The sequence below is a fragment of the Procambarus clarkii genome, chromosome 85 (assembly GCF_040958095.1).
Source record: "Procambarus clarkii isolate CNS0578487 chromosome 85, FALCON_Pclarkii_2.0, whole genome shotgun sequence".
Classification (NCBI taxonomy): Eukaryota; Metazoa; Arthropoda; class Malacostraca; order Decapoda; family Cambaridae; genus Procambarus; species Procambarus clarkii.
The window spans coordinates 17229796-17256232 of NC_091234.1; the positions used below are offsets into that span (position 1 = coordinate 17229796).

Consider the following 26437-nt stretch of genomic DNA (forward strand, 5'->3'; position numbering starts at 1 on the left):
GGGTGACAAAAAGGAGGCCTGGGTCTTCATAAAAAAAGATTTAGGAAATCATCTCAAGATAACCTCAAGAATCCCAAGATAACTAGATAATTAACATAAAATAACGTTTGGAGGCGGCGGGTCGTGAAGAAATAAGTGAGCGTTTATCAGAGGTCGTGTTATGAATGCGAGGCTCTGACTATGAGGAGCCCAACCACTTGGGCTGGACGGTAGAACGACGGTCTCGCTTCATGTAGGTCGGCGTTCAATCCCCGACCGTCCACAAGTGGTTGGGCACCATTCCTTCTCCCCGTCCCATCCCAAATCCTTATCCTGACCCCTTCCTAGTGCTAAATAGTCGTAATGGCTTGGCGCTTTCCCTTGATAACTTCGTCCCCTCTCGTTCTGCTGAATGCGAGGCTCTCGCTCTGCTGAGCGCGAGGCTCTCGCTCTGCTGAGCGTGTTCCATATATTAGCCACAGCTCTGCTCAGCTCCACATGCAAGAACAGTTTACACTTCCCACTCTCCTCTGACCAGGTGACTCTCCGCCTCGGGCCTCGATAAAGCCATCGCAATACTCCTGAAGCGTCAGCGCAGATAATTCAGTCCGACTTCTATGCTCAAAGAAAACTACTTGAATCTTTGTGTAGCATTCACCTTTCAACTTCCAAACAACATGTGGATTCCTCCAGTGCTATGCTCACTTCATTTCCCACTATCCACCATCCTCACCATGTGGATGGTGAGGCGAGAGTGGGGGGGGGGACTCAAAAACAAGTTAAACAAATGAGTATTCAAAGCGCAAGGGGCAAGCATCGACACACTAGCCATGTGCAGGCGTGAGCACCTCTTTACCTACATGCTTGTGCAAGCCTGAACTCTGAACCTATCCCGAGCAGTGAGGGTCAGTGACCGGTGCCAGTAGGTGACGACCCATCTGCAGGTGGTGACCCAGGCACAGTGTTGGTCTGGGGGGGTGGGGAGAAGGTAGGCAGGTGGGGTGGGGGTGAAAGGACTCGCTGTGTAGTCCAGATGAGGGGAAATGGGTGTTGCCCAGTGGTAGAGGTTGCAGGGTAGGGTAGAGGTGGCAGGGTAGGGTACAGGCGGCAGGGTAGGGTACAGGCGAGGATACACAGGTGAGGATTTACCTACCTGGTTGATACCTGGTTGATGGGGTTCTGGGAGTTCGTCTACTCCCCAAGCCCGGCCCGAGGCCAGGCTCGACTTGTGAGAGTTTGGTCCACCAGGCTGTTGCTTGGAGCGGCCCGCAGGCCCACATACCCACCACAGCCCGGTTGGTCCGGCACTCCTTGGAGGAATAAATCTAGTTTCCTCTTGAAAATGTCCACGGTCTCTTTCCGTGGACCTAGTCCTGTTCGTTCAGGGAATCAATGTCCCCCACACTGGAGGCTCTGACCAGGAGCCTGCTGGTTAACCAGGTTAAGACATCGCTTCTCGCAGTCTGACGTGTGAATCACAGCTCGGTTGATCAGGTGTCCCACCTGGTGTTAGTTCTGGGGATCAGCGTCCTCGCGGCCCGGTTTCTCATCACACTAATCACCTGTGATTTAAACCACGCCAGCCCTTGGGTGGTTTAATCTTTATCAACCAAACCAGGCGAGGCGCGGTGAACGGGGCAATCTTGAGGTTATCTTGAGATGATTTCGTGGCTTAGTGTCCCCGCGACCCGGTCCTCGACCAGGTCTCCACCCCCAGGAAGCAGCCCGTGACAGCTGACTAACACCCAGGTACCTATTTACTGCTAGGTAACAGGGGCATCAGGGTGAAAGAAACATTTTGCCCATTTGTCTCCGCTTCCACCAGGGATCGAACCCGGAACCTCAGGACTACGAATTCGAAGCGCTGTCCACCCAGCTGTCAGGCGCGGTGAAGGTGGTGGTGGCTGTGGCGGTGGTGGTGGTGGCTGTGGCGGTGGTGGTGGTGGTGGTGGCGGTGGCGGTGGTGGTGGTGGTGAAGGTGGCGGCGGTGGTGGTGGTGGCAAGGGGTGAGAGCGGTGGAAGAGAGCGGTGAAGGTGGAGGAGATGCAGCCGCAGCACCACACCCTTGTAAGGACACGCACGCGGCCGTGTGAAGGCTGGTGGTGGTGGTGGTGGTGGTGGTGGTGGTGCAGGTAAGCAGGATACGCCGGACGCGGCTGGAAGCCTCAACATCTTTCAGTGTTGTCTGCCGCCATGGCACAAGGGGGCGGCGACCACCACTGACTGTATACAACACAAGACAAGGAATGGACACAGACTGTGGAGGTCAGCCCGCTGGGGACAAGCTAATCCGGCCAGTTATAACCCCCTATCCACCCACCCCCCAAACCCTAGTGACGGCCACATGGGCCACCACCTATCCTGCCCGGCGCCCCATCCCTCCCTAGCCCCGAAGCATCCAGAGCGCTAGTTGTAGCAACATACCTGAGTAAAATATAGCCTCTCTCTTGTGTTTACCAACAAAGCAACAACTGTGGATAAATTATATTCCTCACCTTTTGTACCAACCCACAAAAGAAGTTCCAAAGAACCTGTTTACGTCCCCACGCACGAAGCAACTGGGATTAGTTTGCGAATATTACATAAACAAAATGTGTAAAATTTAAGTGTTATGAATCGTGATTATATAACAGGCCATAGAAACACCTCCTTGATGGGGTTCTGGGAGTTCTTCTACTCCCCAAGCCCGGCCCGAGGCCAGGCTTGACTTGTGAGAATTTGGTCCACCATTTCCTATCTTGAGGTTATCTTGAGATGATTTCTGGGCTTTCAGTGTCCCCGCGGCCCGGTCCTCGACCAGGCCTCCACCCCCCAGGAAGCAGCCCGTGACAGCTGACTAACACCCAGGTACCTATTTTACTGCTAGGTAACAGGGGCATAGGGTGAAAGAAACTCTGCCCATTGTTTCTCGCCGGCGCCTCGGATCGAACCCAGGACCACAAGATCACAAGTCCAGCGTGCTGTCCGCTCGGCCGACCGGCTCCCTAGGTATAGTCCTATACCTAGGACTTAGTCCTATATCTTAAGTCTACTAATAATCCTATATCACCAGTCGCAATAAAGGACTTGGTACGTGTTGTGGTATCTTTGGGCCGGTTCCTCCGAGGTTGTGAACACTGGTGTAAGGTGGCTGCTGTAATTACTTAGTGTTTTAATCAGTAGAAGAAATAATGGATACAGGGAATGCAATGAGTACAGGGGATTTAATGAGTTTATAATGGTAGGTTGTGGTGATGGTGGTAGGTGGTGGTGATTGGTAGGGGGTAGGAATGGTGGTTGTCGTGATGGAAGGAAATAATGGTTATGGTTTGGTTGTAATTGTGTTCAAGTGATTATGGCGTTGGGGGAGGAAGTGGCACTGGTGGTGGTGGTAGTGGCGCTAGAGGTATCTATGGTGGTGGTGGTGGTGGTATCAATGGTGGTGGTGGTATCTATGTTGGTGGTGGTGGTATCAATGGTGGTGGTGGTATCTATGTTGGTGGTGGTGGTATCCATGTTGGTGGTAGTAGTAGTATCTATGATGGTGGTAATGGTATATGTGGTTGTGGTTGTGGTAGCTGTCATAACAGCAAAAATGAACGCCAGACTGGATAACAAGAACCTTCAAACAAGAGATACCAAACCAATGATGATACTTCCACGACACTAATGCTCTCCAAGGTGGCGCGGTGTTGCCCACTAACAACATTCAAAGATGGAGAACGTCCAGAAAACGCTCTTTCCCCAAATTCAAGAACCCTGGAAACACAAACCGAAACTGTCTACCCGCCAAACACACACCGAAACTACGACGTTGGTACAACGTTCGAACAAGTTTTAACATCTTCTAACCAGTTATAACAACCAATATCGCAAGTTGTAACAACGTTTTAATACGTCATAAACACGCTAAATCAAGATGTAACAACTTTATTACACGTTGTAACAAGCGGAAAATAGAGATAGTTTCGGTTTGTGTTTCCAGGGTAGTTTCCGCTTGTTACAACTTGTAATAAAGTTGTTACATCTTGGCTTAACGTGTTTATGACGTATTAGAACGTTGTTACAACTTGCTATATTGGTTGTTATAACTGGTTAGGTGCTAAAACTTGTTGGAACGTTGTACCAACGTCGTAGTTTCGGTATGTGTTTGGCGGGAAAGCATCAAAATGATTGAGACTGATTAAAATCCCTCAGACTGTGCTCCTTCAAGCGCCAAAGACACATTATAATACACCTGCGAAATATTAGGACTGGAGCTTACTTGTACCTTACCTGGGGAGGGCTTCTAAAGTTATTCTGCTTCACGAGGCCTGGCTGGGGCCTGGCTCGACTTTTGATAACTTGTTCCAACAGGCTGTTGCTTGGAGAGTAACAACTTCTATTTAAATGGGGCATGAATAGCCGCTGATCTCTTTCAACCAGTTAATCAGGTTACTGATCAGGTTCCTGATCAATCGGGCTGTGGTTTACATGTCAGTGACGTAATATGCTTTACATATCATATGTAAAGGGATGTCAACAGCCAGGTTGACTAGACCGTCAACCAGGTCAAGATTCATCGGACATTTACGAAACCTGTTCATCTTTCCTCAATCACAACGAGATTGATTAAACAATAATAGCTTTGGGCTGTGGTGACGTTTTGACCCTCGTAAACTGCTTAGCAAATGTAAACAAAACCAACATGATTAAGGAAAGATGTACAGGTTTCGTAAACAGTTGTTGGATGAATTGTTGTGGCCTTTATGAGAGATTGGGCCGCTGCTGGGACACTCATTTACGTAATCACATTAAGGTACGCACATGCGCGCACATCTCCAGCACGCTCGCTAACACACACACACACACACGTACGTCCCGCCTCTCAACCGTCAATCAACTTAGTGACTGTTGAGAGGCGGGACCAAAGAGCCAAAGCTCAACCCCCGCATGCTGAACTAGCCGAGTACACAAACTTAGGTGAGCGCGCGCGCGCATACAAACGGCTTTAAGGCACTACATATCTTTAACAAGAGCCAAACCACATTTGACAAACAAACTCACCAAAAATCCCAAACCCTCGCCAATCCCAAAGAATCAATACCGGAAATGCAGACAAAAAAAAAACCACGCTAACCCTGTTGAACAGCTGGAAAATTCCCAGCCAAGAAATTGTCCAGCTCAAGACGAAGGCGTCTTTAAACCCCCCGAGATGTGGCAACACTTGTGAACAGCAGTTTCAACAAGACGATACAAGGCCTTAACAACCGTCTGGGCCAGCACTCCCCCGTGTCCAACACTGCTCGTCTTAAAGCAAATACCATAATAGAATGTTAAAAGCCTGAACGACAGCACTAGTCCACGCACAGAGAAGCGCAGTGAGATTCAAGGGGGGTAGTGGATCCCCTATAATATATGTTGGGGAAGCAGTGGGATCCAAGAGGGTACTGGATCCCCCATAATATATGTTGAGGAAGTACAGTGGGATCCAAGGGGTACTGGATCCCCTATATGTTGGGGAAGCACAGTGGGATCCAAGAGCGTAGTGGATCCCCTATAATATATGTTGAAGCACAGTGGGATGCAAGAGGGTACTGGATCCCATATAATATATGTTGAAGCACAGTGGGATCCAAGAGGGTACTGGATCCCCCATACTACTTACAGAGTTGGGAGCCAGCACCTCAACGCCTTCCACCATATGGCCACAATCAGAGAGCACTGTCTGAAACATCAGAGGTCCACAGCTGTTCAACACCCTCCCAGCAAGCATCAGAAATGTTACAGGAACAAAGGTGGATGTATTCAAGAAGCACTTAAGATACGTTCTTGCAAGAAATACCGGATCAACCAGGCTGTAGTGGATGAAAAAAGCTTCCACTGTTGCTCAAGCTATATTTCCAGACCTAATGTCATTTGACCTCTAATGTGCCTTTGTTAATATACTTGTCCTCTAATATATAAAAAGAAGCTTAGACCTTTGGAAAGTTTAGAATGAGCGAAGCCTTTCGAAGCGTCGAGAAATAAATACCCATAAAACAAAGCGAGATGTTCACAATTGGCTTCCAAAGGCAAGAATGAGGAGCACCTGAGTGACTTGATGGCGCGAGGCGGGAACCTTGCAGGTAAGCCAAGCTACGGCTTCGTCTTGTGTTACATACGGTGTGTCTCATTATAAGCCGCTGCCAACTGCCAGGGTGTGGCGCGGGGGGCTGGGACGGGGCGGTGTGTCGCGGGGGGCTGGGACGGTGTGGTGTGGTGTGGCGCGGGGGGCTGGGACGGTGTGGTGTGGTGTGGCGCGGGGGGCTGGGACGGTGTGGTGTGGTGTGGTGTGGCGCGGGGGGCTGGGACGGTGTGGTGTGGTGTGGTGTGGCGCGGGGGGCTGGGACGGTGTGGTGTGGTGTGGCGCGGGGGGCTGGGACGGTGTGGTGTGGTGTGGCGCGGGGGGCTGGGACGGTGTGGTGTGGTGTGGCGCGGGGGGCTGGGACGGTGTGGTGTGGTGTGGCGCGGGGGGCTGGGACGGTGTGGTGTGGTGTGGCGCGGGGGGCTGGGACGGTGTGGTGTGGTGTGGCGCGGGGGGCTGGGACGGTGTGGTGTGGTGTGGCGCGGGGGGCTGGGACGGTGTGGTGTGGTGTGGCGCGGGGGGCTGGGACGGTGTGGTGTGGTGTGGTGTGGCGCGGGGGGCTGGGACGGTGTGGTGTGGTGTGGCGCGGGGGGCTGGGACGGTGTGGTGTGGTGTGGCGCGGGGGGCTGGGACGGTGTGGTGTGGTGTGGCGCGGGGGGCTGGGACGGTGTGGTGTGGTGTGGCGCGGGGGGCTGGGACGGTGTGGTGTGGTGTGGCGCGGGGGGCTGGGACGGTGTGGTGTGGTGTGGCGCGGGGGGCTGGGACGGTGTGGTGTGGTGTGGCGCGGGGGGCTGGGACGGTGTGGTGTGGCGCGGGGGGCTGGGGCGCCATGGCCGCAGCAGGCAAGGCGTGGCCGCAGCAGGCAAGGCGTGGCCACAGCAACTGGCCATAACAAGACTGATGTGGGCCACCTGTAGGGCTTGGTCGGGTGCCGGGAAGAGAGGGAACCGAGACCTCATAAGGCGGTAAATTAACACCAAGAGGCTCCTGAATGTGCGTATCTTGAGGTTATCTTGAGATGATTTCGGGAGCTTTAGTGTCCTCGCGGCCCGGTCCTCGACCAGGCCTCCACCCCCAGGAAGCAGCCCCTGACAGCTGACTAACACCCAGGTACCAATTTTACTGCTAGGTAACAGGGGCATAAGGTGAAACAAACTCTGCCCATTGTTTCTCGCCGGCGCCCGGGACCGACCACGGGACCACAGGATCACAAGCCCAGTGTTCTGTCCGCTCGGCCGACCGGCTCCTTATCAAGCCATAGCCTGATTTTTAAACCAGGATAAGACCGCGAGTACGAGGTAACCAAGTAATAGTAGCCTAGCCGATCTGCGCCAACTTAAAATATATAATTGGTTTGTCCTCTTAATCTACTTCTGAATAATTCATGTGGTAATATTATTACCTGGAGCATACATGGAGAGACTATGCTCCATTATTACTACTCAATAACAGCCCCATTCAACGCTGCAGAAATTGCTGACCTGCAGCACATGTAAAGATCCTTAACTCCCAGAATAAAACATCTAAATTATTGAAACTGCTTAAAAATGTTAAACTTACATTCTCTAGAGCGCAGGTGAGAAAGATACGTAATAGTTTACACCAGGAAAACATTACAGTGTTCCACACCCGCATACGGAATAACGCCACGTGAATAACCAGTACCAATGCCAATAACGTTTTTTTACATTCGTAAATATCTATAATTCTAAAGGATTAGGCTTATAATATCAGCCAGTGAGCCTAACGAGCAACGAGGCTCCGAGGCCCAGCCAGGCTCCGAGGCCCAGCCAGGCTCCGAGGCCCAGCCAGGCTCCGAGGCCCAGCCAGGCTCCGAGGCCCAGCCAGGCTCCGAGGCCCAGCCAGGCTCCGAGGCCCAGCCAGGCTCCGAGGCCCAGCCAGGCTCCGAGGCCCAGCCAGGCTCCGAGGCCCAGCCAGGCTCCGAGGCCCAGCCAGGCTCCGAGGCCCAGCCAGGCTCCGTGGCCCAGCCAGGCTCCGAGGCCCAGCCAGGCTCCGTGGCCCAGCCAGGCTCCGAGGCCCAGCCAGGCTCCGTGGCCCAGCCAGGCTCCGAGGCCCAGCCAGGCTCGGAGGCCCAGCCAGGCTCGGAGGCCCAGCCAGGCTCCGAGGCCCAGCCAGGCTCGGAGGCCCAGCCAGGCTCCGAGGCCCAGACAGAGCCACGAAAGGTATACCAAAAGCTTCAGAACACCAGCCCCCAAAAGGCCAGCTTCCCACATACCCGTACCGGGCTGAATTTTCTGGTCACAAGTGTTAAGTCGACCAAGGAAGGCTATTGTCAACAAACGCGTCCGATACCCAAGAGCAACTCCGACTTTGTCTAACCTCCAAGCCCCCTTTTTGTCTCTTCTGCCCCGCACAGCACGGCTAAACTGACAACAGAATATCAAGAGAACGCGAGCCATTCTTAAAGAACAGGGAAATGGCCTTAGGTGAGTGCTGTAGCCGGACACGTTAGACAAGAGAAGGGGAAGGTGCAGAGGGTGTGGTAGCTAGGGGTCCTGTGTTCCCCTGCCAATACCACGTGTGAAGGGGTCCCACCGTCGTTAGATTTAATTATGCCGGAGGTACTGAGTTATAGCCAGGTGGTGGTGGCACGAATCCCAAGCAAAACAATGTTGAATACACACACACTGTATGTGGACACACTCACTAGTTTATGGCCCGTGCAGGTGGGGACTAATCAAACCGTGCCCACCCAACTCTGCAGTCGTAAACAAATACTTTGGAAAGTTTGATTTAACATATTGTACAGACATGGGAATGAAAACAAACGAGTGTAAACAGGACCTGCCTCACAGGGGCAGCTGGTCTTTCCCTGTTCATTGGCTGTGGACGAACTCTTAATGGCTTGAACAAATCCACAAGGGCCGTGACGAGGATTCGAACCTGCGTCTTAATGGCTTTACTAAACGCCAATTGATCAAGGCACAGTACAAAAAAAATTATATATATTAATTACAAGTTGTCGGATGTGTTTATTAATGTGAAGGCTTTACTGGATATGACCTGATATCTTTACTAAAGTGTAGTGTTTACTGGTTGATACCTGGTTGATGGGGTTCTGGGAGTTCTTCTACTCCCCAAGCCCGGCCCGAGCCCAGGCTTGACTTGTGAGAGTTTGGTCCACCAGGCTGTTGCTTGGAGCGGCCCGCAGGCCCACATACCCACCTGGTACTGTACCTGGTTGATACCTGGTTGGCCCAGCTAAGGATCAAGAAAAGCTCACTGATCGATGAACAAAATTAAGAAACTTCATGAGCAAAACAAAGTGATCAGACAACCGGCAAAACATTCCCCTCGCAGGCAAGACCACAATACATACATTATCTTGAGGTTATCTTGAGATGATTTCGGGGTTTTAGTGTCCCCGCGGCCCGGTCCTCGACCAGGCCTCCACCCCCAGGAAGCAGCCCGTGACAGCTGGCTAACACCCAGGTACCTATTTTACTGCTAGGTAACAGGGGCATAGGGTGAAAGAAACTCTGCCCTTTGTTTCTCGCCGGCACCCGGGATCGAACCCGGGACCACAGGATCACAAGTACAGCGTGCTGTCCGCTCGGCCGACCGGCTCCCTCCGTCTCGCCCAATCCCCACAGGTCGCATTTTTCACGAAATTGACCAATCCGTCCAAAATGCGACCGTCAATATTGACGTTATCACCGCATTGCCATTGACAGGTGGATTGCTTGGGCTTGTACGATTCTGGGTAGGGAAACCATTGCACTTTTTTACGGAGTGGCCATTCAAGAGAACGGCCGAGGTAATGAGCTGAAGCAACCCCCGGACAACAGGCTCAAAATCTGCTTGAAACGTCCATTTGGTTAAAAAAATATATATATATAAAAATATCCTGTCCTGGAGCATTTAAGGTCGTTTTCCCAGTCTGAAACAGACCCAGGAACAATTCTGGGATTAAATTTCAGGTAACTATGACTCGGAAAGACCTTGCTCGGGCGTCCTAATGCCCTCAAGCCCAGCAGCATGTAAGGAGACAAGACTGCTGGGAAGAGGGTGAACTCTCTCCTAAAGCAGCCACCTCCGTGATGGCCCTCCGTGTCCTCATCAGCTGCACCGAGACCGTGGGCGTACTAAGTGTTTGGTTACACAAAGATTTCTTGGGCTTAGCGTTCCTCACCAAAACACACGGGCGCACGCACGCACTTGCTTTGGTCCGAGGCGGGAGCAAAGAGCCGAAGCTCAACTCCAGCAAGCACAACTAGGTGAGCGCGCGCGCACACATACACATACTCTCTCTCTCACACACACACACACACACACACACACACACACACACACACACACACACACACACACACACACACACACACACTAGGGGGGCCTCGTAGCCTGGTGGATAGCGCGCAGGACTCGTAATTCTGTGGCGCGGGTTCGATTCCCGCACGAGGCAGAAACAAATGGGCAAAGTTTCTTTCACCCTAAGTGCCCCTGTTACCTAGCAGTAAATAGGTACCTGGGAGTTAGTCAGCTGTCACGGGCTGCTTCCTGGGGTGTGTGTGTGTGGTGTGGAAAAAAAAAATAGTAGTAGTAGTTAGTAAACAGTTGATTGACAGTTGAGAGGCGGGCCGAAAGAGCAAAGCTCAACCCCCGCAAAAACACAACTAGTAAACACACACACACACACACACACACACACACACACACACACACACACACACACACACACACACACACACACACACACGGGAATTGACAGGATAGACAAGGATAAACTATTCAACACTGGTGGTACCCGAACAAGGGGACACAGGTGGAAACTGAGTACCCACATGAACCACAGGGACGTTAGAAAGAACTTTTCCAGTGTCAGAGCAGTTAACAGGTGGAATGCATTAGGCAGTGATGTGGTGGAGGCTGACTCCATACACAGTTTCAAGTGTAGATATGATAGAGCCCAGTAGGCTCAGGAATCTGTACACCAGTTGATTGACAGTCGAGAGGCGGGACCAAAGAGTCAGAGCTCAACCCCTGCAAGCATAACTAGGTGCTAGGAGTCGACAGCGCTTAAGGGTCATAGTCCTAAGGGCTCCTGCTCTATTCCCGTCAGAGGCAGAAACAAATGGGCAGAGCTTTTTTCACCTTGATGCCCCTGTTCACCTAGCAGTAAATAGGTACCTGGGAGTATGACAGCTGCTACGAGCTGCTTCCTATCGATGACCCTGATCCTGTACCAGGGAGAAGCTAGGAGGGGGGGCCAGGGAGAAGCAGCTAGGAGGGGGGGCCAGGGAGAAGCAGCTAGGAGGGGGGGCCAGGGAGAAGCAGCTAGGAGGGGGGGCCAGGGAGAAGCAGCTAGGAGGGGGGGCCAGGGAGAAGCAGCTAGGAGGGGACCAGGGAGAAGCAGCTAGGAGGGGGCTAGGGAGGAGTGGGAGCAATTATGCGGACGGTAATGTCAGTTCTGTTGTTTGTGTGTTACTGGTGATGGTCTATTGTCGTCACAGCTCCGTTACGACCCAGGTCTCCTGTATGTTGATGGTGAGACGTGCCCGACCCGCGCCCCGCACGGCATACCACAACACGGCCTGGCACGGCCTGGTATAGCGCTGCACGGTCCCACAGGGAACCAGCGTACGGTCCCACAGGGAACCAGCGTACGGCCTCACAGGGAACCAGTTTAAGGTCCCACAGGAACCAGCCTAAGGTCCCACAGGAACCAGCCTAAGGTCCGACAGGAACCAGCCTAAGGTCCCACAGGAACCAGCCTAAGGTCCCACAGGAACCAGCCTAAGGTCCCACAGGAACCAGCCTAAGGTCCCACAGGAACCAGCCTAAGGTCCCACAGGAACCAGCCTAAGGTCAACAGGAACCAGCCTAAGGTCATCAGGAACCAGCCTAAGGTCAACAGGAACCAGCCTAAGGTCAACAGGAACCAGCCTAAGGTCAACAGGAACCAGCCTAAGGTCAACAGGAACCAGCCTAAGGTCAACAGGAACCAGCCTAAGGTCAACAGGAACCAGCCTAAGGTCAACAGGAACCAGCCTAAGGTCATCAGGAACCACAGGAAGGTCTTTGTCCTGTAATAAGTCAACAATGAATTGTTGAATCGAGTCGCCACTGAGCACGCTTTCCAGGTCAGCGTGCAGAGAGGTTCAGAGTGCAAACTTCTCCAGCTTTCCAAAGGGCTTTTACGAATCTGTGCACAGAAATAACCTCACGTGGAACCAGGAGAAACGGCAGGATGTGCAGAATAGCCCCATTGAAATGCAGAGATGCAATAGACACGCTGAGAGAGAACTATCGAGATCAAAGGCCCAACATTCTCCCGCTACACGTAAGGGGCATAACTGGCCGACCCCTCACAGTGTCCAGGAGAGATTGCAGCCCCATGGTGCCCCAGGAGACGAGGACAGAGCGAGGAGCAGCCCCACGGGGCCCCAGGAGACGAGGACAGCAGCAGCCCCACGGGGCCCCAGGAGACCAGGACAGAGCGAGGAGCAGCCCCACGGGGCCCAGGAGACCAGGACAGAGCGAGGAGCAGCCCCACGGGGCCCAGGAGACCAGGACAGAGCGAGGAGCAGCCCCACGGGGCCCAGGATGCTTGAGGCTGTTGAAGACAAGTACATAATAACGGTCGCCTCGAGAAGTAATTTCCCGCTTCACTAAACTCTTCCACTCGTAATTAGTTGAACACGTCTGCGTCTATTTCTCTTTCTGTTGATCTTTATATCTGACCAAAAAGTCATTAATGGTACTGTGTATTTTTTCGCAGCATAAAATCCTTAAAAAAAAATAGTGCTTTTGTGTTCAGAGCGACTGTGTCTTGAACTGATGTGTTCCCAGTCTCGCTGTGAAAAGGGTGTGTTTGTTGGGGGGGGGGATGCGTGTACTCACCCTGTTGTGCTTGCGGGGGAGGGTTGAGCCTCGGCTCTTTGGCCCAGCCTCTTAACTGTCAGTCAAATGCGTACGTGCGCGTTCACCGCAGTTCACATCGGGTTTCGTAATAACCTGTGAACACAGTCACACGGCTTTTGAGGTTTGTGGCACGATGGCCTTGGTTGATGTACGTGGGGCTCCTCTCACACAGCTTCGAACCCAGGTCAGCCTTGAGGAGTAGAACTCAAAACAGCCCTCTCCAGGTATACAGGTACCTGGATTGTACCTGTAGGAGGTTCTGAGTGGAGTTCTACTGGCTCAACATATAGGAATACTAACGTTGATCACTTCCTACCTTGAGGTAGGAAGTGAGGTAGGAAGCTTCCTACCTTCCGCCAACAGTCTTGGCAAAATCCATAGGTCTGTTGTTTTTATACTGCTAGACTCGTACGGTAATTTAATAAATGCTGATGTCTATGGCGCTGTCTGCTCTTATATACTGCCGCGCAGAGGTATTTATGCAGTAACTCCTGATCGTCAATCAGCAGGTAATGAAAATTCCCAGAGATACGTATAGCCCAGTTATACTCTTATACGCATTATATTAGACTCGGTATAAGTATGTGTGAATTTTCACTGTGCTGATATAGACCTGACCAAATGTAAACTGTCAACAAAATTATTCGCACACCCTCCGCCACTATCTTGAGGTTATCTTGAGATGATTTCGGGGCTTTTTTAGTGCCCCCCGTCAACCACTATGTGATTGAATTCACACATCTTTTCGCACTCAGAGACAATTCTATAACAAATGTTCAAGAAATGTGTAAAAATTTAATTAAAAATGATCTGCTACCGGAAATCTCAGCCAAATATCCCCAGTTTGCTAACTGTAGGTAGTAACTGAGTGATTGTAACCTATCCACCGCTGCCCACTGGATGGGGGACGGTGTAACCTATCCACCGCTGCCCACTGGATGGGGGACGGTGTAACCTATCCACCGCTGCCCACTGGATGGGGGGCGGTGTAACCTATCCACCGCTGCCCACTGGATGGGGGACGGTGTAACCTATCCACCGCTGCCCACTGGATGGGGGACGGTGTAACCTATCCACCGCTGCCCACTGGATGGGGGACGGTGTAACCTATTCACCGCTGCCCACTGGATGGGGGACGGTGTAACCTATCCACTGCTGTCCACTGGATGGGGGGCGGTGTGCAGGACAAACATATCAATTGTGACACTAGCTCTCATATGGCAGTTGCTTAATTTAGGAACTGTACTTGTGGTCGATCTGGTTGATGGGGTTCTGGGAGTTGTTCTACTCCCCAAGCCCGGCCCGAGGCCAGGCTTGACTTGTGAGAGCTTGGTCCACCAGGCTGTTGCTTGGAGCGGCCCGCAGGCCCACATACCCACCACAGCCCGGTTGGTCCGGCACTCCTTGGAGGAATAAATCTAGTTTCCTCTTGAAGATGACAATCTTCAAGCCTCTGTAACCCTTTGCACTACCGCCCACAAGATGGGTATGGGGTACATAATAAACTAACGTCAATAGGTGTTATCGAGTGTTGTTGGCTGTGAGTGTCGGCGCCGGCCCCTCCCTGCCCCTTACCCAGGAGGACCGTGGGTAATGGTGGCGCCAGGGGAACCATCCCCATCGCCCCATTTTCATGCCCCCATTGTTGCCCCTTTTACGTTCCATTCTACCTATTCATGTCCATCGAAGCTCGCGAGATTCCCCGTGGATAGACGGTTTTTCACGGCGGTGCCGTAATACACTAGTGTCAAAATCCGTAAATGGCCTTTTGTCAATGGCCTTGGGCTTATACCCGGGGGTTTCAGGTTATACAGTGGCTACTGCCCCTGACCGAGGCGGCGCCCTATTGACCCGTATGGCAGGAAGACCTAGGTCCTCTACTTGCCCCTCTTCCAGCCAGACATACTCCTGCCCCTAAGTTCGTCGGCAGAGGCCTGGTAAAGCTATCACAGCTCTGTCCAGTATTGTTCTAGTTCTCCGAGTGTGTTTACCGAGGGTCGGGCGTTACAATGTGAGTTTCCTGGGGTGTGAATACCTCTCACTATATTCACTGAGCCTTAGCGTCCTCCTTCACGCCCTGGGGAGAGAACTCGGAGGGACGCTATTTGCATATTCAAGAGTTGATTGTCATTACTCAACGGATTCCTAGTTTACAGTGTTTTCCCGTGCAAGTTTGGCAGGAGCCAGGATCGGCAGGTCTTCTGGGACACACCAGGTTCTTCAGTTATAATGCAGCTTGCGGCGGCTGGTGATGGACAAGGAGGCCTCGACGAGGACCGGGCCGCGGGGACGTTAAGCCCCGAAATCATCGCAAGGCAACAAGCAAGGCTTCGAGGGGGAAGGTTGACAACTGTTCATCTTCCTGTCTATTAGTGCATCTTGCGTTCGTCAAAGTTCTAATCACAGCAATGTATGTATGTACATATGTATGTAAACATGTATGTATGTAGGCATGTATACATTAATGTATATATGAAAGACTACATCTTTATAAATGTTCCAAAAGCAAGGAGTGTTCGAGGTCATGTGATCGTCTTGAAATACGGTGTTTGACCGCCTTGTTTTGTGCCGCAGCCCAAGCTGTTCCTCATGTCACTGTTCCTTGTCCCGACCTGTCTGTCGTTCACCGTTCCGTCCGCTTCCCTCACACCAAAGGTGGTACCTTTAGCCCTCGCCGGCACAGCAGTCACCACTTCTGTGTTCCCTGGCCGCGATTTCCCGACCCCATTTACAACCTCATTAAAGCTATTGAGGGCGGCGCTTCCCAAATGGGGCGGCTTTTACCCACCTCCACGGACTCTGCCGCCGCCTCCTCTCTCGCTCCTTCATCGGCGCCACTACCACCACCATAACAGTTACCACACTACTGCTACCACTGCTCTCACACCACCGCTACCACCACTACTCTCACACCACCGCTACCACCACTACTCTCACACCACCGCTACCACCACTACTCTCACACCACCGCTACCACCACTACTCTCACACCACCGCTACCACCACTACTCTCACACCACCGCTACCTGCATCCCGCCAAACACACACCGAAACTACGACGTTGGTACAACGTTCCAACAAGTTTTAACACCTCCTAACCAGTTATAACAACCAATATAGCAAGTTGTAACAACGTTCTAATACGTCATAAACACGTTAAGCCAAGATGTAACAACTTCATTACAAGTTGTAACAAGCGGAATATAGAGACAGTTTCGGTTTGTGTTTCCAGGATGGTTACCTAGTTGATGGGGTTCTGGGAGTTCTTCTACTCCCCAAGCCCAGCCCGAGGGAAGGCTTGACTTGTGAGAGTTTGGTCCACCAGGCTGTTGCTTGGAGCGGCCCGCAGGCCTACATATCAACCACTACTCAACCACAAATGCCGCTACCACTACACCACTTCTGCTACGCCTACACTGTCACCACTGTACAGCTGTCAAGGACTCACAGCTGTCAAGGATTGGCGGCTCTTTCTTCGCCGGCTCTGGCCTTCTGCGCTGTTTGGCTCCCAATGTCGAGCATTTAGGGGAGCCGGTCGGCCGAGCGGACAGCACGCTGGACTTGTGATCCTGTGGTCCAGGGGTCGATCCCGGGCGCCGGCGAGAAACAATGGGCAGAGTTTCTTTCACCCTATGCCCCTGTTACCTAGCAGTAAAATAGGTACCTGGGTGTTAGTCAGCTGCCACGGGCTGCTTCCTGGGGGTGGAGGCCTGGTTGACGACCGGACCGCGGGGACACTAAAAGCCCCGAAATCATCTCAAGATAACCTCAAGAAGATAAGAGGCATACCTTGCGATGATTTTGGGGCTCAATGTTCCCGTGATTTGCATCCAATTGAAGGTTTGCCGTGTCCTCTATACTGTCAACTCACATGAAAGGGAGAGGAAACTTGGGAGGGTCTCTAGAGGTGTTCTACTCTCCGAGTAGAAGATTGAGGGGACTAGTAGAAGTATTAGAGGGACTCGTTCCAAATCTTCACAGGGAAATACTTACACGAGACCAGGAGACAGGATGTGCAATATAGGATGCAGGATGTGCAAGATGTGCATGGATGCGTCGCATGCGTCGGTTTAGCAAGAGCATGAGCATGCGTCGGTTTAGCAAGATGTGCATGGATGATGCAGGATGTGCAATATAGCCCCGTTGAAAAGCAGAGATGCAATAGGTATGCCGAGATAAAACTCCATCAACACGAAGGAACCAATTAGCACTTTCCAACACACACCCTTTACACACAAGGAGCATAACTAGTCGACCTCTCCAAGTGTTCAAAACTCAAAAAAACACCTCCCAAAGGATACTTGATCAACCAGGCTGTGATTCAAACGTCTGGCAGCGAGCAGCTGCCGCCGCCAACAGCCTGGTTGACCAGACCACCAACCAGGAGGCAGCAGCACCAGCTGCTGCTGCCGCTGCTCATCTCCGGAGCTGACAACAATTAAGCAGATAGGGGGAAGGAACTACGAACCTATCTTCCCCCACTACCCTCCCACACCACCATATTGTAAACAGAAAACAGCAAAAGGTCAAGAGGAACCAACAAAAGGTCAAGAGGAACCAACAAAAGGTCAAGAGGAACCAACAAAAGGTCAAGAGGAACCAACAAAAGGTCAAGAGGAACCAACAAAAGGTCAAGAGGAACCAACAAAAGGTCAAGAGGAACCAACAAAAGGTCAAGAGGAACCAACAAAAGGTCAAGAGGAACCAACAAAAGGTCAAGAGGAACCAACAAAAGGTCAAGAGGAACCAACAAAAGGTCAAGAGAAACCAACAAAAGGTCAAGAGGAACCAACAAAAGGTCAAGAGGAACCAACAAAAGGTCAAGAGGAACCAACAAAAGGTCAAGAGGAACCAAGAAAAGGTCAAGAGGAACCAAGAAAAGGTCAAGAGGAACCAAGAAAAGGTCAAGAGGAACCAAGAAAAGGTCAAGAGGAACCAAGAAAAGGTCAAGAGGAACCAACAAAAGGTCAAGAGGAACCAACAAAAGGTCAAGAGGAACCAACAAAAGGTCAAGAGGAACCAACAAAAGGTCAAGAGAAACCAACAAAAGGTCAAGAGGAACCAAGAAAAGGTCAAGAGGAACCAAGAAAAGGTCAAGAGGAACCAAGAAAAGGTCAAGAGGAACCAAGAAAAGGTCAAGAGGAACCAAGAAAAGGTCAAGAGGAACCAAGAAAAGGTCAAGAGGAACCAAGAAAAGGTCAAGAGGAACCAAGAAAAGGTCAAGAGGAACCAAGAAAAGGTCAAGAGGAACCAAGAAAAGGTCAAGAGGAACCAACAAAAGGTCAAGAGGAACCAAGAAAAGGTCAAGAGGAACCAAGAAAAGGTCAAGAGGAACCAAGAAAAGGTCAAGAGGAACCAACAAAAGGTCAAGAGGAACCAAGAAAAGGTCAAGAGGAACCAAGAAAAGGTCAAGAGGAAGCAGCATAAGATCGACAAGAACCGACACCAGATTAATACTAACCAAACTGTGTTTAACAATATGGAGCACGCGGCTAGCATGCGCTGGTCTCTTGTTAACACGAGAGACCACATCTGAACACCAGCGGCTTGTCCTGCTGGAGGTGACAACCCCGATACACCGAGTCGGGCTCCGGCCATTTGTGGGACGGAAGGCATGCGTTGGTGGGGGGCATGCGTTTGGTAGGGGCATGCGTTTGGTAGGGGCATGCGTTTGGTAGGGGCATCCATACCTTACCGCACGGTTACCTTGCGTTGGTTCTGTGAATCAATGCCCCTGCGACCTGGGGTCAGATTCACGAAGCAGTTACGCAAGTACTTACGAACGTGTACATCTTCCCTCAGTCTTTGGCGGCTTTGGTTACATTTATTAAACAGTTTACAAGCATGAAAACTTGCCAATCAACTGTTGTTATTGTTATAAACAGCCTCCTGGTGCTTCCGAGCTCATTACCTGTTCAATAATTGTAAACAAAGCCGCTAAAGATTGAGAAATGATGTACAGGTTCGTAAGTGCTTGCGTAACTGTTTCGTGAATCTGGCCCCTGGTCTCTAAGGCCTCCTGGTTGGTGATCTGGTCAAGCAGACTATTGGGCATGCGTGGGGCGGAGCATGCGTCGGTTTAGCAGGGTAAGAAAGGTCTGCCTCCCAGAGCCCTCACCGCCCAACTGACCACTTGTAAACTATGTAAATCAGGGTTTACGATTCCTTGTTGGGCGAAGCAGAAACCTAACCTTAGGCCACGAGGATATGAACCGACACGTGGCGCATCTCTGTGCGGGCCGCTACAAGCAACAGCCTTCTAGATCAAGCTATCAAGAGTCAAGCCTGTGCCCAGGGCAGGGATGTCAGGGATATCGGGACTATTCCGCTATCAAGTACATCGTATTGCATTGTCATGATTGTGATGCGTATGTCAGCCTCGCCGCCCACCGTGGACAGATAACCGCCCACCGTGGACAGGTGACTAACCATTACATAATGGCCACCATGGACAGGTAAGCGGACGCCACCATGGGGCAGGTATTCTACCACCGTGGGCGGGTATTCTACCACCGTGGGCGGGTATTCTACCACCGTGGGCGGGTATTCTACCACCGTGGGCGGGTATTCTACCACCGTGGGCGGGTGGGTGGCCACACAAACCAGGTACCCACATGAGCCACAGGGACGTTAGAAAGAACTTTTTCAGTGTCAAAGTAGTTAACAGATGAAATCCATTAGGCAGTGATGTGGTGGAGGCTGACTCCATACACAGTTTCAAATGCAGATATGATAGAGCCCAGTAGGCTCATGAAACTGTACACCAGTTGACCAACAGTTGAAAGACGGGACCAAAGAGCCAGAGCTCAACCCCCGCAAGCATAACTAGGCGAGTACACAAGACTGGTCCACCTACACCAGTCATTACTGTATGCTGCCTCACGCATACAGTAATGCGTGGTGTAGAGATTAATGTATCACCCAAGCGGGGTGTCAACTCGTTAAAATACGCCCCACATCGCCCAGTCGCCACAACAGTGTGGGTTTAGTGGCGACGCTTAATACAGGAAGTTGCCATGTGATGAGTATGCTACAGGGAGGCTGGAGCAACAGACAATGGCAACTGGATACCTGGTTGATACCTGGTTGATGTGGTTCTGGGAGTTCTTCTACTCCCCAAGCCCGGCCCGAGGCCAGGCTTGACTTGTGAGAGTTTGGTCCACCAGGCTGTTGCTTGGAGCGGCCCGAGGCCAGGCTTGACTTGTGAGAGTTTGGTCCACCAGGCTGTTGCTTGGAGCGGCCCGCAGGCCAGGCTTGACTTGTGAGAGTTTGGTCCACTAGGCTGTTGCTTGGAGCGGCCCGCAGGCCCACATACCCACCACAGCCCGGTTGGTCCGGCACTCCTTGGAGGAATAAATCTAGTTTCCTCTTGAAGATGTCCACGGTTGTAAAATTCTACTGCCACTTAATGCACTTATTATTCACTGTCACCACTTCGACTAACTGTCCGCTACATGCAGGCAGTGCCGGATCAACCAGGCTGTAATACATATATGGTTAAGTGGGTCGCTATACAAGCAACAGTCTTGTCGATCAAGGTATCACCAGAAAACCCTGCCCCCCCCCCTCCAGCAGAGTTGCTTGAGCAAAATAACTCGACCCCGCTCTCCTTGGTTATCTTGAGGTTATCTTGAGATGATTTTGGGGCTTTAGTGTCCCCGCGGCCCGGTCCTCGACCAGGCCTCCACCCCCAAGAAGCAGCCCGTGACAGCTGACTAACTCCCAGGTACCTATTTTACTGCTAGGTAACAGGGGCATGGGATGAAAGAAACTCCGCCCATTGTTTCTCGCCGGCGCCTGGGATCGAACCCAGGACCACAGGATCACAAGTCCAGCGTGCTGTCCGCTCGGCCGACCGGCTCCTTGGCCCCAGGAGCCTGGAGACGACCCGGAGACAAGCCGCTGTATCAAGACGGGAGAACAGTCGCGGCGGAACATTTCCATAAGCGGCAGAAGTGTCACGAGCGGCCCCTGTCACCCCTACTCATAAGAGACTGTGTGTACGCGTGTTTGGCCATTATCAGCCGGCCGTACAAGGGCACCCGGGGCATTAACACCAGCGTGTAACATGTCATCCTCATAACTCACCACGATTACTCATCTTCCTCCTCATCACGTCGCCCATATCCAGGCCTGGGACCCTTGTTCATACCCTGGTCCGGGACCCCATGCCCCATATCCAGGCCTTGGACCCTTGTTCATACTCTGGTCCGGGACCCCATGCCCCATATCCAGGCCTTGGACCCTTGTTCATACTCTGGTCCGGGACCCCATGCCCCATATCCAGGCCTTGGACCCTTGTTCGTACTCTGGTCCGGGACCCCATGCCCCATATCCAGGCCTGGGACCCTTGTTCATACCCTGGTCCGGGACCCCATGCCCCATATCCAGGCCTGGGACCCTTGTTCATACCCTGGTCCGGGACCCCATGCCCCATATCCAGGCCTGGGACCCTTGTTCATACCCTGGTCCGGGACCCCATGCCCCATATCTTGGCCTGGGACCCTTGTTCATACCCTGGTCCGGGACCCCATGCCCCACACCCAGGTCCGCGACCTCCACGCAACAGCCTGGTGGACCAAACTCTCACAACAAGCCTGGCCTCGTGCCGGGCTTGGGGAGTAGAAGAACTCCCAGAACCCCATCAACCAGGTATCAACCAGGTAACCCACACTCAGGCCCTGAGGTCCATGCCCCCACACCCAGGCCCCGAGGCCCACACAAACAGGATAGGCCAACCAATATTCGTAACTGAACAAATCCACAAGGGCCGTGACGAGGATTCGAACCTGCGTCCGAGAGCATCCCAGATGCTGCCTTAATCGACTGAGCTACACACATTCTGTGTGTTCATAACTGAAAAAAAGTTGGAATACCTTCATGAGCCTTTATAAAAAAAGACATTCAGAAAACTTTAAACTTGAGAGCAATCGTAAACTAGTGCAATAAATCACTTAACATATGTTTAACAGATCTCTAACCCCGTTCATGGAGGACAGAATAAAATGCATATTTGCTGATTAGCATTGTAAATGTGTGGCCACTTCTGTGGTAGAACAAAATACGCACTCTGGACTTGCGAGTCCTTCTCAATAAGCACAAAAACTTGAAAAGGCACATCAACAGTACATCAAGAACGCTTGTAGCAGCAATCCCAGAAATACAACAACAAAAATGCAGTAAATAGATCAACAATACAGTAGCAGAGAACAGTATACAATGTACCACAGCATACAAAAAACAGCAGCAACAGCAGCGTCCAAAACAACAGAGGAACCAGACCACCAAGGACAGGACAGCCAACAGGAGCCACATAAGTAACTAACACGCTGGTATAGACAGCTACAGACAGCATCAGCCAAAGAAAGAGGAAGATGGAGAAGATGGGCCGGGTGGGGGCCGGGTGGAGTCTCCGGGTGGGGGCCGGGTGGAGTCTCCGGGTGGGGGCCGGGTGGAGTCTCCGGGTGGGGGCCGGGTGGAGTCTCCGGGTGGGGGCCGGGTGGAGTCTCCGGGTGGGGGCCGGGTGGAGTCTCCGGGTGGGGGCCGGGTGGAGTCTCCGGGTGGGGGCCGGGTGGAGTCTCCGGGTGGGGGCCGGGTGGAGTCTCCGGGTGGGGGCCGGGTGGAGTCTCCGGGTGGGGGCCGGGTGGAGTCTCCGGGTGGGGGCCGGGTGGAGTCTCCGGGTGGGGGCCGGGTGGAGTCTCCGGGTGGGGGCCGGGTGGAGTCTCCGGGTGGGGGCCGGGTGGAGTCTCCGGGTGGGGGCCGGGTGGAGTCTCCGGGTGGGGGCCGGGTGGAGTCTCCGGGTGGGGGTCCGGCAGGTGACTGGAGGCAGGGCGTCATGAAGAAGCTGCCTGCGGTCATAAATCATAGACGCAGGGGACATGGCATCAATAATGGAGAAGCAGCAGCACCGCCCCGGCCCGCCCTAAGCCGGCCCCCCAAACTCCTGCGCCCTCTCCCCAACTCTCGCTCCCTCTCTCCACTCCCCAGCACCCTCTCACCTACCCAATGGTCCCACAACCCTGCTCCTACAGCAGTTACCTGAACTGAGGGCTATGGAAACACAGCCAACTCATCCATCCGGATCAGCCGGGCTGTGGTGGATATGTGGGCCTGCGGGCCGCTCCAAGCAACAGCCTAGTGGACCAAACTCTCACAAGTCAAGCCTGGCCTCAGGCCGCTCCAAGCAACAGCCTGGTGGACCAAACTCTCACAAGTCAAGCCTGGCCTCAGGCCGGGCTTGGGGAGGAGAACTCCCAGAACCCCATCAACCAGGCATCACTCTTATACCTAATGCAGTAAACATTGATGTACCTCAACACCTGCTACTGTTCCCCAACCATACCTACCCCCCCTAATGCCCCACATTCCCCCTCTACACCCCACCACTCCCCCCCCTAATACCCCACATTCCCCCTCTACACTCCACCCCCCTAATGCCCCACATTGCCCCTCTACACCCACCACTCCCCCCTCCCCTAGTATCCATAATGCTTTCCTTAAACACATGGTACCATATCTGACTGCTCTGAACTTCTGGTACGCTCCCCAATACACATCTCTCCACAAAAGGTCATCCAGCGCTTAAGCGTAGCAACAAGTGCTTAAGCAACCATCACCACCGCAATCTTCCCGGCAAACTACCGACAATAAGACTACTAATTACATGCTGCTCTATGGTAATTAATATCATTACTCATTCATGAACTGAACAACTTCCGCTCCTCGCTAACTACCACACTTTAACACCCACAAACCAACCGCAGCAGTAAATTAGTTTTACTCTTGCGCTTCTGGCAGTAATTGCCACAAACAGCCCTGAATACTCCCTCCTAACAACCCCGCAAGCATAACGACCGCAATTAATATTAGCTAAAGCAAGGAACATTAACCGGTGTCAGGGGGTAGGAACACTGCTCGGCCACCGACATCGTACCGCTTCAAACATCAGAGACAACACATGTTGAATTCGTCATTTTTGACGCCTTTGGGTCCCCAGCACCGCTGGAAATCAACTCCCCCCCCCTCAGCACCGCTGGAAATCAACTCCCCCCCCAGCACCGCTGGAAATCAACTCCCCCCCCAGCACCGCTGGAAATCAACTCCCCCCCCAGCACCGCTGGAAATCAACTCCCCCCCCCCCAGCACCGCTGGAAATCAACTCCCCCCCCCAGCACCGCTGGAAATCAACTCCCCCCCCCCCCCCCAGCACCGCTGGAAATCAACTCCCCCCCCCCCAGCACCGCTGGAAATCAACTCCCCCCCCCAGCACCGCTGGTAATCAACTCCCCCCCCCCCCAGCACCGCTGGTAATCAACTCCCCCCCCCCCCAGCACCGCTGGTAATCAACTCCCCTCCCCCAGCACCGCTGGTAATCAACCCCCCTCCCCAGCACCTCTGGTAATCAACTCGTCCCACCAACAAAAATTATTACCACGCCAAACAAAAAAATTTTTTTTGGGGGACTGGAAACTATCACAGTCTTCCCCATTAATATTCCTCAACACTTGGAGTCATTCTTCTTATATACATTTCTTGCGGCTACTTTTTATTCAAGGCCAAACGTGTTTGTAAGCACTGGCTACCTTACGATGAGATACGAGTGTCTTATCGGAGCTCAAGGACCCAGGTGGACTGCAAATCTTGTGTGGTGGCCAGTTTAGGTATTCATAACTCGGGTCAGATAAAGCTTGCTGTACACGCTTCCAGCTCAAGCTTTTGCTGGTGCTCACCTGTCGACACACGACGCGTAACTCATGCTTCACACCCCAGCCCTCTAACGCCCACACGAACCTTCACTCCTGAAGCGATTGTATCTTTTGGGCTTCACAGATACATCTAATTCCTGGTTGATACCTGGTTGATGGGGTTCTGGGGGTTCTTCTACTCCCCAAGCCCGGCCCGAGGCCAGGCTTGACTTGTGAGAGTTTGGTCCACCAGGCTGTTGCTTGGAGCGGCCCGAGGCCATGCTTGACTTGTGAGAGTTTGGTCCACCAGGCTGTTGCTTGGAGCGGCCCGCATGCCAGGCTTGACTAGTGAGAGCTTGGTCCACCAGGCTGTTGCTTGGAGCGGCCCGCAGGCCCACATACCCATCACAGCCCGGTTGGTCCGGCACTCCTTGGAGGAATAAATCTAGTTTCCTCTTGAAGATGTCCATCAGCATGAAAGGCACGAGTCAGTCTATGTTCAGTAGTACACACCAACTCTTAGTACTGAAAGATTTAGTAATGGACGCCATTTCTATGGTGTCCATTACTGGGTTGTGATGGATATGTGGGCCTGCGGGCCGCTCCAAGTAACAGTCTGTTGGACCAAGCTCTCACAGGTCAAGCCTGGCCTCGGGCCGGGCTTGAATAGAATAGAAGGAATAGAAGAACTCCCAGAACCCCATCAAGCAAGTATATGTGGACCTGCGGGCCGCTCCAAGCAACAGCCTGGTGGACCAATCACCCACAAGTCAAGCCTGGCCTCGGGCCGCTCCAAGCAACAGTCTGTTGGACCAAGCACCCACAAGTCAAGCCTGGCCTCGGGCCGGGCTTGGGGAGTAGAACTCCCAGAACCCCATCCAGGATCAGGAGGGAAGAAATAGCCTAAGCTACTCTATCCCTTTGATATGTATTTTTTCTTGTCTTAAACATACTTGAACCCCATCCAGGTACAATCCAGGTACCCCCAACAAGGCATGGACAGCAAGACCTTACCCTAGTAGTCACTGTGAGGCAAAGGGCTCGCCATTCCTCTCATCTGAAAGTTCAACTAAACTAAATTTCCCATCAAAGTTACCTGGTGATATTTGGCTACTCCTCTCCCTCTCTCTCTCTACATTTGTCCACTAAAATATTCTCTCTCATCACCATGGTCGCCCTCATCCATCCACTTATTTGCTCTCCTCTGTATCCACTTCCAATCTAGCTACCCACACCACTACCCTACCTTCCAGACCAGTTACCCACACCCCTACCCTACCTTCCAGACCAGCTACCCATCCCACTACCCTACCTACTAGACCAGCTACCCACCCCACAACCCTTCCAGACCAGCTACCCACCCCACTACCCTCCCAGACCAGCTACCCACCCCACTACCCTCCCAGACCAGCTACCCACCCCACTACCCTCCCAGACCAGCTACCCACCCCACTACCCTCCCAGACCAGCTACCCACCCCACTACCCTTCCAGACCAGCTACCAGATTCCAGATTTTCAAGAGGAAACTAGATTTATTCCTCCAAGGAGTGCCGGACCAACCGGGCTGTGGTGGGTATGTGGGCTTGCGGGCCGCTCCAAGCAACAGCCTGGTGGACCAAACTCTCACAAGTCGAGCCTGGCCTCGGGCCGGGCTTGGGGAGTAGAAGAACTCCCAGAACCCCATCAACCAGGTATCAACCAGGTAACCCACCCCATTACCCTCCCAGACCAGCTACCCACCCCACAACCCTACCTACCAGACCAGCTACCCATCCCACTACCCTACCTACCAGACCAGCTACC

The 26437-nt window shown here is 52.7% G+C and overlaps 3 protein-coding genes across 3 annotated transcripts in view; 2 read left to right on the plus strand and 1 right to left on the minus strand.

Annotated features, from left to right (window-relative positions):
* The window catches only part of LOC123746654 (plexin-B), a 364020-nt gene that overhangs the window by 243123 nt on the left and 94460 nt on the right, over positions 1–26437 (minus strand). The gene's annotated exons all lie outside the window — the stretch shown is intronic.
* On the plus strand, positions 6041–18485 carry LOC123746653 (golgin subfamily A member 6-like protein 22). The gene is made up of 3 exons (XM_069316870.1): positions 6041–6065; positions 7799–8247; positions 17469–18485. The coding sequence occupies exons 1-3, from the start codon at positions 6041–6043 to the stop codon at positions 18483–18485; spliced, it is 1491 nt and encodes a 496-aa protein (XP_069172971.1).
* On the plus strand, positions 19157–22991 carry LOC123746652 (SUMO-interacting motif-containing protein 1-like). Its single transcript, XM_045728319.2, has 2 exons — positions 19157–19404; positions 22298–22991. The coding sequence occupies exons 1-2, from the start codon at positions 19157–19159 to the stop codon at positions 22989–22991; spliced, it is 942 nt and encodes a 313-aa protein (XP_045584275.2).

Bases quoted from the DNA above. Each gene is read 5' to 3' on its own strand.
- LOC123746653 (XM_069316870.1), top strand. From the start codon at position 6,041: ATGGCGCGAGGCGGGAACCTTGCAG. The intron at 6,066-7,798 runs GTAAGCCAAGCT...TTATAATATCAG, and splicing joins GCGAGGCGGGAACCTTGCAG to CCAGTGAGCCTAACGAGCAA. The intron at 8,248-17,468 runs GTATACCAAAAG...AACAGAAAACAG, and splicing joins CCCAGACAGAGCCACGAAAG to CAAAAGGTCAAGAGGAACCA.
- LOC123746652 (XM_045728319.2), top strand. From the start codon at position 19,157: ATGAACCGACACGTGGCGCATCTCTGTGCGGGCCGCTACAAGCAACAG. The intron at 19,405-22,297 runs GTAAGCGGACGC...AGACAGCTACAG, and splicing joins ATAATGGCCACCATGGACAG to ACAGCATCAGCCAAAGAAAG.